This window comes from Hibiscus syriacus, unplaced genomic scaffold, assembly GCF_006381635.1.
Source record: "Hibiscus syriacus cultivar Baekdansim isolate YM2019G1 unplaced genomic scaffold, ASM638163v2 tig00110602_pilon, whole genome shotgun sequence".
NCBI classification, from domain to species: Eukaryota; Viridiplantae; Streptophyta; class Magnoliopsida; order Malvales; family Malvaceae; genus Hibiscus; species Hibiscus syriacus.
Window position 1 is genome coordinate 252,768 of NW_024062798.1, and position 12,051 is coordinate 264,818.

Consider the following 12,051-nt stretch of genomic DNA (forward strand, 5'->3'; position numbering starts at 1 on the left):
ATATATATATATATATATAAAATTATCAGATTCCCCTTAATTAAAAGAAATTATATTTATGAAAAATAAAAAATATTTTAACCACGCTACAATTAATTTTTAATTCCGCTTCTGTTTTCGATGCAACCAAACTGGCTCAGATCCTTGCTGATTGAACGGCCACGAGACAACCGGAAAGAGTTTAAGACAAAAATTTGCATTTTTTTGTTATGTTTTATTTCATCCCATATTTCATCTCGAGTCGGACCATAATTTGTATATTATTGATTATGGTGCTATGATACAAACTGAACTAATAGAGTTGTTTTCATAATGGATTTATGTAATTAAAAGTGATAAAAGAGTCGGGTTAGATTAAGTTTTAGATCAGTTTGAATCCGATTCGAGAAGCACATCTCTTCCATCTGAATACGACCCGATTTCAGATTATGGATATCACGTTTCACCTGAAACTCAACTCAAATTTTAAGATAAAATTTCACATTCAACACAATCCAACATAAATATAAAAAAAATCTTATTTTTAATCAAAAAATAGGGACTTAAATGGGAAAAAAAGTTACAGTGAAATGGGTATTATAACAATTACCTCTAAATATATAGAAGAAAATTATATTAGTATCCTGATCAAGTCGAAGATTTCTCACCTTAAACCTGATTTAATCTTACCCTTTGCAAAATCTAACTCGAACCTTTTTTTAATGACTGTCAAAACCCATGTGAAATACTTAATTTGGATTAGTCGATTAATAGATGAAATGATAGTAATTATAGAAAATAAAAAATTTAAAAAAATCACAAGTTATACTTTTTTTGTTAGGAAATGATGGTGAAATAAAGGTGATTAATTAAACTCTATTATAAAGACTTAAAACGTTAAATAATGATGATTATAAAAAATAAAAAATTAACTTAGAAAAAGTTAATATAAAGACTTAAAACTTGTAAAGTTTTGTTAGGATAAAAGTTAAATTAAAATAAATACGGGGAATAACGAATGTAAAATTTAATTTTCTAAACATTATTATTCTAATAATTTAGAATATATGAATATTTTAAAATTTAAATGAAATTGATATAATAGGTACATATAGAGTTTTTTATTACTAAAAACTAGAGTTAATTGCATCTCACGTTCTTAAATTATGATACTCATTCTAAATTAGCCTATAAATTTATTAACATTCCAATTTCACACTACAGCAAAACAGAGTTTAAGCGGCGACAGAAAAAACACCGCAATAAGCGTTGGCCATACCAGCGCCGCTAAAGTTAGCGACGTTTGAGAACAACAAACGCCGCAATAGGTTAAGATCTATAGCGGCGTTTTGGAACAAACGCCGCAAAAGGTCGAGATCTATAGCGGCGTTTTTGGAACAAACATCGCAAAAGATCGAGATCTATAGCGACGTTTTGGAACAAACACCGCAAAGATCGATATCTTTAACGGCGTTTTTGGAAGAAATGCCACAAAAGGTCATATCTATAGCGGCATTTTTGGAACAAATGTCGCAAAAGATCGAGATCTATAGCGGTGTTTTTGGATACAAACGCCGCTAATTACCTTTCTTTAGCTAAGATGAATTTGCATATTTCATTCCTGCTCTACAACAACCATACATTTTAATAAAGGCACAAGTTATGCAAAAAAATACTTAACAACAAAATAAATTAAAATTCATAAACATTAAAATTAAATGTAATGTAATTTGACATTGTTCTCTAAAACTTAGTCTAGGTTCTTTCACTTTCAATTAAAAAATATTGTTCACTATAATTTAGTCTTCATTGCTCTTTCGTGGGGAAAGGAAGTAAAAAATCCCCTAGCTCCGGTTCACCAAGAAGACTCCTTGCGCGGACTTTTGCTTTAACCAAACGCAAACAAGGAGTCTGGAAGATACAAAATATAAGAAATACTGATAAGAATCAACATGAAGCTTAATATAGAGAAAAAGGAAACATTTGGCATAGAATCAACCAGCAGAAATCCATAACTCTGAAGAGAATTTTCACTTTTCACAAGATACAATAAATATTGATGGAACAAAAATAGAAAGCCCACCCAGACCACAGAACAGGCTTCATTAACAGATGACTATCTGCATTCAGCAAGTTATTTTACTAAGAAAAAATGTAAATATAAAAGGTATCATGTTCAAACCACAAAACGAGAGAACCTTAGGTTAAAAAGGAGAGTTTGAGTGTTCATTTTTTTTTATCAAGATCACAATTAGGTTAGCCTTCAAAGTAAAATACTAATAAAAGTGGAGTTACCTGAAGGCTTTGACAGTACTTTTCAGCTTAGGATTTTCCAGGATATTTCTTGCACTTAAAGGAATATCTGCATCAGCCAGAAATTTGATAACAACAAAAATCGGCTAAATGCATTTGTTATCAAAACAAAAACAAAAGCACATCAAGTTAAACGGACATGCATGGAGCATTCATCAAAGACAGAGCAGGCGTAAATCCTTTTTATCATGTAATTTATTCTAAAGATAGAATATGGGTCATATCCAGAGAGATGCATAAGCAAGGTAAACACAAATGCAGAATCATCCATGAACATATTAATTACCAATCCAAAGCCGAATAGGGATGCGAGGAAAATATTCTTATCAGGCACAACTAACACTTATTGTAGTGCTTTAACGCTCTAACTGCCAAAGAGCTGAATCCACATTGAGGAAAATCAGGTACCCCTTTCATGTAAATCATCACAGGGTTTTCCTTGACATCATAGAATAACAGTTAATCACAATCATCAATACCATAGCTTATGCAATAAAGAAAACTTCTGAGCTACAAAGGGGAAGAAAGTTCCAATCTGCTTGTCTATATAATACCTAACATATCAAAGGGCATACCTACCTGTTCAACAATATCCTTAAAAGAAACAGCAGCAGAATCTTGAACCTTATTTGTTAGTCTAAAATCTTCATGTGTATCAGGCTCACGGGGAACAGTTGAGTATTTCAACCCATTCTGGTAGAAGGATCCAATCACCTAATAACAGCAAAACCAGAAGAAGGCCTCTTGAAATTAAAACATGAAAATAGTTTCTAAAGGTTCATATCCTGATTTTTAATGGAGCACAAAGAATCCTGAGACAGTTGCCAACAATTTAGAACAATATGAAGAAAGCTATTTGGGTTTAGAGAATTATCTAAAACACTAAACCCTAAACCCAAAACAAAACATAAATTGATTTCGCTACATAATGAAAGCAAAGAAAAATAATAAAATTAAAGATGATGAATTCGAACATACGTTTCTATTAGAACGAGCAGATGGGAGAGTGGCGATGGCTCTCAACAATGCGAATTTCAATAGACAAAATCAATCAATCGCAACTGAAAGATGAACAAAAAATGGAAATCGAATTTGTTTACCTTCGGGAAAGAAAATAAAAACCCTAATTTACTCATATGAGATTTGCTCAATCTAAAACAAACAAACTTAATTTACTAAAGCGAATAGAACTCATATTCTAAAAAAGGTGAAGACACCGTACCTCAGCAACAGTCCCTTTCATTCCATAAACTAGTATATGAGATTTGCTCAATCTAAAAAAAATACTCATATGATCGAAAATTAATATTAAAATAAAATCACACAAAAACCAGAATAAGTAGGGTAATACAAACCCTAGAACCCAGAATCATGCTTGGAAAACAAAGCAACTTTGAAGCTTTTGAAAGCGTAATATTAAGAAGAATGAACGGGCGGCCAAGCTTTGATTCTCTCTACGTTTAAGTCAACGCGAGTGGAGAAAATTGATTGCTTATAAAATTCAGCACCAAATTTCACATGAATTGGATCAAAAGAACTTAGAAAAGAACTTAGAAATGTAAAATCTAGGTTACAAAAAAAAAATAACAGAATACCGTAATCACATCAGAACAATAAAAGGGGAAATTACACTTCTTCGATGTCGGAGAAGAAAGGGAAAGCTTGCCGCCGAATACTAATAATTTCGCTACGAAGTTGGAGGGAATAAAAAGAAGATGTAAGCGGCGAGAATGGAAAAATAGGTGAAGGGGAAAAAATGAAAAAGGGTTAAAGGGGCGCGGGACATAGAAATTGTAAACTTGCGGCGTTTGTAAACACAAACGCCACTAAAGAACTGATAATTGCGGCGTTTGTATAAAAACGCCACTATAGGTAAATACTATTGCGGCGTTTGTATAAAAACGCCGCTAAATCTGTTGCGGCGTTTATTGAAAAACGCCACTATAGGCGAAACCTATTGCGGTGTTTGTATAAAAGCGCCACTAAAGTACTAATATGTTGCGACATTTATTGAAAAAACACCACTATAGATGGACCTATTGCGGCATTTGTATAAAAATGTTGCTAAAGTATTACTCTGTTGCGACGTTTGTCGAAAAATGCCAGTATTTATGAACCCTATTACGACGTTTATAAAGAAACGCTGCTAAAGTTATCATTTTGTGGAGTTTAGAATGTAAACACCGCTATATGTCTAAAGTTAGTGGCGTTTACTCTCAAAACGCATCTAAAGAACATTTTTACTGTAGTGTCATCATTAAACTATGACTATCGTTATAAATATGTCCTTAAATTTTTTAACATTTCAGTTTCATCCCAAACTATGATCTTCATTCTAAATTTGTCCTAAAACTTTTTGAACATTTTAGTTTCATCTAAAATTATATGTATATAATAATCATATCTCTTGTTAATAAAATTGTTAAGACAAGTTATATTATTGCATGTTTGAAAAAAATTAGGTTAAACTATCGTTGAAACTAATTATATATTTGGATGAATTTGGGGATGAAATTGAAAGATTCAAAAGTTAGAGGATCAAAATAGAATTAGAATCATAATTTGGGATGAAATTAAAATGTTTAAAAGTTTAGGGTCTGATTTAGAATGATAGTCATAGTTTTATAATGAAATTAGAAAATTCAACAGTTTAAAGACCAATTTGAAACGAGGGTCATAGTTTGGAGACATGATATAATCAACTCTAAAGATTACCAGAAATTGAAGGAAAAATATTTAAAATTCCTTATTTTTATGAGAAGGACTAATTTGTCCAATTTCAAAATTGAGGAGGTAATAGGAATTTTTACCAAAAGAGGAGGATTTGGAAATAGGGAAATAGAAGGATATAATCTCCCCCAAAGCTGACCAATAAGAACGCAGCATTGGAATACCCCAAATCCTGATACCTTTTTGTATTGCCCTCCACACTCATCTAACCCACTTTCCCATTATTTCACTCAGTCCCACATCGACGCAAAACCATGACCACCACTAACTCCCTCCACCAACATTACTCTCTCCTCAAAAGCCTCTCCACCTCAGAATCCAACCACCCTCCTCCTCCCTCCTTCCTCTTCCTCCACCCCACCACCACCACCTCCACCGCCATAACTACCACGACGACCACCTTCTCTCTTTCCCCTCCAACTTCTTCCACCACTTCCACCTCCCCAACTTCCCAACCTATCTCCTTCGACACCCTCCAACACCACCTCTCCACTCGAAACTTCTTCCATGCCGACGAGGAAACTCGCCGCCTCCTCATCGTACTCGCCGGTGAGGCCGCTCAGAAACGCGGCTACGTCTTCTTCTCCGAGGTGCAGTTCATCGCCGAAGCCGACCTCAAAGCCATAGACGAACTCTGGAGACAGTACAGCAACGACATATTCGGGTACAGTATCCAGAAAAAGCTATGGCAAAAGGCCAACAAGGACTTCACTAAGTTCTTCCTCAAAGTCGGGTGGATGAAGAAACTGGACACGGAGATCGAGCAATACAATTACAGGGCTTTCCCGAGTGAGTTCACGTGGGAACTCAGTGACGAAACCCCCGACGGTCATCTTCCATTGACGAATGCTCTGAGAGGAACTCAGTTGCTCAACAGTATCCTCAGCCATCCAGCTTTTGAAGCTGAAGAAGATGAAAAAGCAGCTGAAAACGAAGCCAAAGGAAGCTCAAGAGATGGTGTCTATGGTACTAAGCCACTCGGCAGCTTGTTTCCTAAACCATATTATAGCTTTTAATCAGGTTCTTTAATGGCGTCTTTAGCAGAATACACTGAAACTATTGTCTTTTCGTTTTCAATGTAACCTCTTCTTGTTTTTATCTTTGAAGCTATGATTGATTCAGTCGTATACTTTTTTCCAAGTGTACATCATGACTCATTGGTACCTTTTCAAGTATTAAATGCGGAAGCTGAATCTTTAATGCTTTTCCCCATTACTAAATTTCATGTAACTAAACTATAAATGAATTATGCTTTTGGTTAATAAAATTTTAAAACTTATAAAATAATTATTAAATTATTGAATAATAATTATTGCAACATTTTAATAATCATACAAATATAATAGTTATTTTATAACCGTTCGATAAATTTTAACAAATATAATGATCAAAATGGGCAAAACTTTCGAGATAATGTTCTGGAAAAAATTAATTCACGAGATAAAGCACTTCTAAGATTAATTGCTCAAATAAGGTGAAATCCACAGTGTTGGTCGTAGGTCGCCATGCCTTCCAGGCGACCTACTAGGTCGCCATGTCTTCCCGGCGAGCTACAAGAGATAGCATGTGCCATGTACGTCCCAACACGCTGGGCATCCGAGGCCATCCGAACGAGCTATGTGAGGGCAGCCGAGCGAGCTATGCGAGGGAATCCGAGGGCAGCCGAGCGAGGGTAGGTCGCCCGGAGTGTATGGCGACCTACAAGGTCGCCCGGAGGGCATGGCGACCTATGTGTTGGGACGTGCATGTGCCATGCAACACGTTCATTCTCTCTGTTTAAGCAAGGGTAGGTCGCCTGGAGTGCATGGCGACCTACAAGGTCGCCCGAAGGGCATGGCGACCTACAAGGTCGCCCGGAAGGCATGGCGACCTACGGCCAACACTGTGGATTTCACTCTATTTGAGCAATTAATCTTGGGAGTGCATTAGCTCGTGAATTAATTTCTTTCAAAACATTATCTCGAAAGTTTTACCGATCAAAAGGCTACATTTTATTAATTTTTGTTTAGGTATGTATGAATTCTTTATTTAATTATATCTTTTAATTTAATTATTTTGTGTTGATACATCTCATCTTCTTCAAATTATGGATTCATTATCTATTAAAAGCAAAATTCTCTTTTACCCTTAAATAAGATTTTTTTTTAAAAAAAGATTTAATTTATGAGTAATAAGTAAAGGAAATTTAATAATAATCCATTTACTTTTAGATATAAAATAACTAAATATAAATATTATTATAAATAAATAAACATAAATAAATATACAAATGAGTGACATGCATTGTATGAAAAAAAGATGCAAGTGAACTAATGAATTAGAGAAATAGGGGACATTTTCATCGTGACAAATTTTAATAAAAAATATATTTTATTATAATTTTTCATATCCATGCAATAAGTTCCAAAATAATATAATAAATATCATAAACCTCAAAATAAAATTTACCTTAATAATATATTTCAAAAAAAAAAATTAGAGCCATCGTTATTGCATTAATTTTGCCCTTCTTTCCGCTTCAGATATCAGCCACGTATCCGACATGTTCCGCTGTTCCGCTCCAGAAAATATACATGGATTAATTACGTGCTGGGGTCTGAGCTTATTAACACCTCTCAATTTGGTTTCTGGAAACCTTTTTCCTCACTTAATACTCAGACTTTTATTCCATCAACTAAACCTACCTAGAATTTATCGAAGGATTGCCTACATCACTAAAGAATTACTGTATCCTGGTTGTGGTGGATAAATTCACTAAATACAATCATTTATTGGCACTGTCCCACCTTTATTATGCAGCTGATGTAGCTAAATTATCCTTTGATAATGTTTACAAACTACATGGTCTAAAATGACAATTTCAGACAGGGACAAAACATTTACTAGTGTCTTCTGGAGGGAAATGATGAAGCAGTTGGGAACTAAAATTTTGTTCAGTATTGCTTACCACCCAGAAACATATGGGCAAACAGAGCGGGTCAATCAATGCTTAGAGCAATATCTTAGGGAACTTTGTTTTTTTTCAACCTAAACAATGGGCTAAATGGTTACCTTATGTAGAATGGTGGTATAATACCACTTACCACACCTCCCTACAACTCACTCACTTTCAGGCTCTATATGGCTATAAACCCCTAACTATGGTATGATACACAGACTCTCAAGTACAAACTGTCAGTGAAATGATGAATAACAGAGAAGAAATTCGACAACTAGTTAAGTATCAATTGGAATAGGCTAGCAATCGAATTAAACAACAAGAAGACAAGAACATATCAAAATGAGTATTCGAAGTTGGGGATGAGGTTTACCTCAAATTGCATCCTTACAGACAAACTTCACTCGCCTTGCACAAAAACCTGAAATTGACAGCCAAGTATTATGGTCCATACAAGATTTTAGAGAAAATCGGGGTAGTTACATATCGTCTAGACTTACCTTTGACATCGCGTTTGCACCCGGTGTTCCATTTTAGCCTCCTAAAGAAACGTATTGGTGAAGCCTCGACACCTGCAACCGATCCTCCTACAGTAGATGAAGATGGCCAGTTCAAAATAGAACCCTCCAAGATAGTGGGAAGACATATTGTTAATCATGATAACAAACCAGTGACTCAACTTTTAGTACGTTAGGCGAATCTGGATGAGACGCACGATACTTGGGAGGATTTCTCCATTCTCAAAGGCTAATTTCCCTCATTTGATCCTTGGGGACAAGGATCGTCTCAAGGGACGGGTATTGTCACAGTTGGAGAAGAAGAAAGACGAGGAATCGATGATGAATTAAGGGTCGAGGGTTAGGGATTGAAGGAGAAGAATTGGGAAAATGTATCAACAGTGCACGTGAGAGGCATGGGGAAGGATTAAAACTCCTATCAACTGAACCGATTGATGTTGGATCAGCCCAGGCAAGGAAGCCCAATAGACCTGCAGAATAATGATAGGGTTGGTTTGCAAGGACAACACATGAGATTTCAAAGATTCTCAAGTACTATTGTAAACAAATAAAACCGTGTACCCTATAGAAAATCGTTATGAAAAGTATTGAATGGATGTTTCTCTTCTGAATCCTCTCTTTTCTTCTCTATTTTCCTCGATCCTTCTCTATTTCTCTTAAGGTCATAACATAATTTTGCTCAGTCATCTCAAGATTGTAACTGGATAGGAAACTGTGACTCAGTGATTTTTTTTTTCTCTTGTCACATACATTTACCAAATAGTTTATGTTAATGGTATATAGTGCTCCTTTCTAGCTTTCCTGGAATTTGAAACCTTGTAACCAAAGTATTCATGCACTTGCAACTCATGCCAAAGGAATTCATATAGATCCTAGCTGCTGATTCGGTCTCCAATCCTCTTTTAATGTTTTCACAATCAACATAGAGGGAAAAACAAATAGAAGATTTATCAAATATGATTTTTTTTCTTGCCTCCTATTTTCTTGAGGAATTCACATCTTTATTGATATTTGATGCCACTGGCTCAAATGGTATCACCAAACCCACTTGATCTCCTTTCAGAAAAATTAATATGACTTGGGTATTTTAGAATTTACTAAAGCCAAACTTCATTTCCCTATTTTCTTCCTTATTTCATCAACCAAAAGGCCACACCGTATGATATTTAAATAACTTTATTACCTCCGTTCCTCTGATAATCTGTTCTCTCTTATTCTGAATTATTAAATCATGCTCATGATAATGTTTGCATCAAAGGATGGTTAGTAGTGAACAGCCTTTTTTCCTATGTCTGTGGTAGGGGAGGTGGTGTACTTGTTGCTCAAGTTATGTGGGCTTGCTAAATTTGGTCCTGACATTTGTGTCTTGCATGCATGTTGAAGGACGTTCACAACCATCTCGCAGGCGGTCTCTCTTTACCTTGGCTTCCTACATACTTGTTTTCTCAGCCAGGGCAGCCAATTTTCCAGAGTTGATCTCTGTTTTTAAAGGATCTCTGACAGCTAAAACGGTCAGTTTCTTATCCTTGATTCATAGGTAATCTTTTTAATGACACTTTTTGCTGAGCCTTCAACTTATAATTAAGTTTATCATAATTTGCACAGGCTGATCCTTATCTCAAATTAGATGAAGATGTCGGACTTAGGGCTGTATGTGAAAAATCAGATACAACATATGGATCCAAGGAAGATGATGATGGATTAAAATCCCTCTCGCAGTAGAGCTAGATAACCTATATTTGAAGGAGATTGTCATATCCCATTTCAGGACGAAATTTGAGAAATTTTCAGAGGTGATATGTCAGTTTCTTGATTATTGGTCTATTATTCTGATCTATATGATGTGCTAGCTTTCCTATTTCTATTGATGGATAAGTATTTAAAGTTGAAGGTTGAGTGAACCAACGGTGCTTTAGACTAGTTAATATAAGATTATTGTTTAAAAATATCTTATGTGGCTTGTAAAGAATAATAATGGCATTATCAGCACTACCGGATGGCTATGATAAGGGATTATTTATTGCATGTTTTTACGTTGTTCCATTTTCATGTAAAAGGAATTACTAGAATTTACGGGATCTTGTTTGCAAAATGATTATTGTTATCCCATGTGTTCTCCCAGGATGACTTATCAAGTATAAAGAAACAACTTCGTGTGGTCTTTTCACCAGATGATGCATACCTATTAGGTGTTCCATTGTCACGGCCTAGTGCTCCTCTTTAGCAGATGGAGTTCCAGTCAGTTGAAGAGGTAGATCGTCTTCGATCACATTCACTCCCCATAACACTTTCATAAGGTGTGGTTGACTTGTGGTTTTCTTTCAGATGCCTCTAGCAGCAGTAATAGATGAAAAAGGCGGAAGTCAGGCATGCCAGAAAGCATCATTAACCACCAGCAAACTAGATGTCATAAGTGCCAATGAGCTAGTGGATTCGGTAAGATGAGCAGCTGTGTTTAATATATTTTCTCAATGAAGCTGGAAACAGTAGGATGGTATGCCTATATTCAATTTCATTGACCATTTGGATCCTGCTATTTGCAACTCTTATCATGCAGTATGTGTTGGATCATAAACTTGATCCATTATGGGAGCCTAAACCCAAACCCAAACTAAATTGATGTCATTACTTACATCATTTAATTAAAGATGTCATTGCTTACATCATTTAATTAATGATGTCATTGCTTACATCAATTTAGTAAGGTGAGAGTTAGATATTTGTTGAATTTGTAATGGTTTAAATTAGTTTATTTGTGTGGTGTAGGATTGTTCTTGAGTAGTATAAATACCCCTTCCCATTTTAGTTTTAAGCATCAAGAAAAATTAAGAGCTTCTAAGTGAGTGAAGAAGCAAAGTCTTATAAGAGTGAGTTGTAGTTCTTGTTTTTGAGTGAGAGTACTCTTGTAATATTTGTTTGAGTTTCAATAAAAGTTGTTTGTGTGAGTGTTTTATTTCCAACAAAGTGGCATCAGAGCGAGTTGGAAAGATCGAAGGTCTCGACGAGAGGAATACGCCGCCGCCAGAATTTTCTCAATCTGAGTTCTGACGCACCGCCACGCACCGCCGGAAGACTGCTGCCAGAAAATCGAGTTGACTCACCGAGTTGAGCCGATTCAGCCGAGTTGGAGCCCTTGACCGAGGTGTCCAAGTCCCACCAAAGTTTTTTTTTCATCGTTCCGGATTCATCCGTGCAATCGGATTTTACAAAATCTCATTATATTGAGAGATATGGCAAATGGTATGGCACCATTCCAAGTTCCGACACTCAACAACAACAACTACGACAATTGGAGTATCAAAATGAAGGCACTTCTTGGATCACAAGATGTGTGGGATATCATAGAGAAAGGCTATAATGAGCCTGCGGATGATGATGTTTTTGCTACTCTTACACCAGATCAAAAGACAACTTTGAAGGATTCAAGAAAGAGAGACAAGAAGGCTCTCTACCTCATCTATCAAGCATTAGATGATGATGGTTTTGAAAAGATTTCAAGTGCAAGCTCTAGCAAGGAAGCGTGGGAGAAGCTGCAAACCTCTTACAAAGGATCCGAGCAAGTGAAGAAGGTTC

The 12,051-nt window shown here is 35.7% G+C and overlaps 2 protein-coding genes across 2 annotated transcripts; one reads left to right on the plus strand and one right to left on the minus strand.

Moving 5' to 3' along the window:
• Nucleotides 1-1,823: 1,823 nt before the first annotated feature.
• On the minus strand, nucleotides 1,824-3,324 carry LOC120135128 (monothiol glutaredoxin-S15, mitochondrial-like; the record flags this gene model as incomplete). Its single annotated transcript, XM_039151474.1, has 5 exons — nucleotides 1,824-1,890; nucleotides 2,275-2,341; nucleotides 2,634-2,739; nucleotides 2,872-3,006; nucleotides 3,271-3,324. Coding segments are annotated over 5 exons (429 nt in total), but the record flags the coding sequence as incomplete, so codon positions are not given.
• A 1,933-nt stretch (nucleotides 3,325-5,257) lies between these two features.
• On the plus strand, nucleotides 5,258-6,058 carry LOC120135002 (tetrapyrrole-binding protein, chloroplastic-like). The gene has a single exon (XM_039151368.1). It carries the CDS (start codon nucleotides 5,277-5,279, stop codon nucleotides 6,036-6,038), a length of 762 nt encoding a protein of 253 aa, XP_039007299.1. The 5' UTR covers nucleotides 5,258-5,276; the 3' UTR covers nucleotides 6,039-6,058.
• Nucleotides 6,059-12,051: the final 5,993 nt, after the last annotated feature.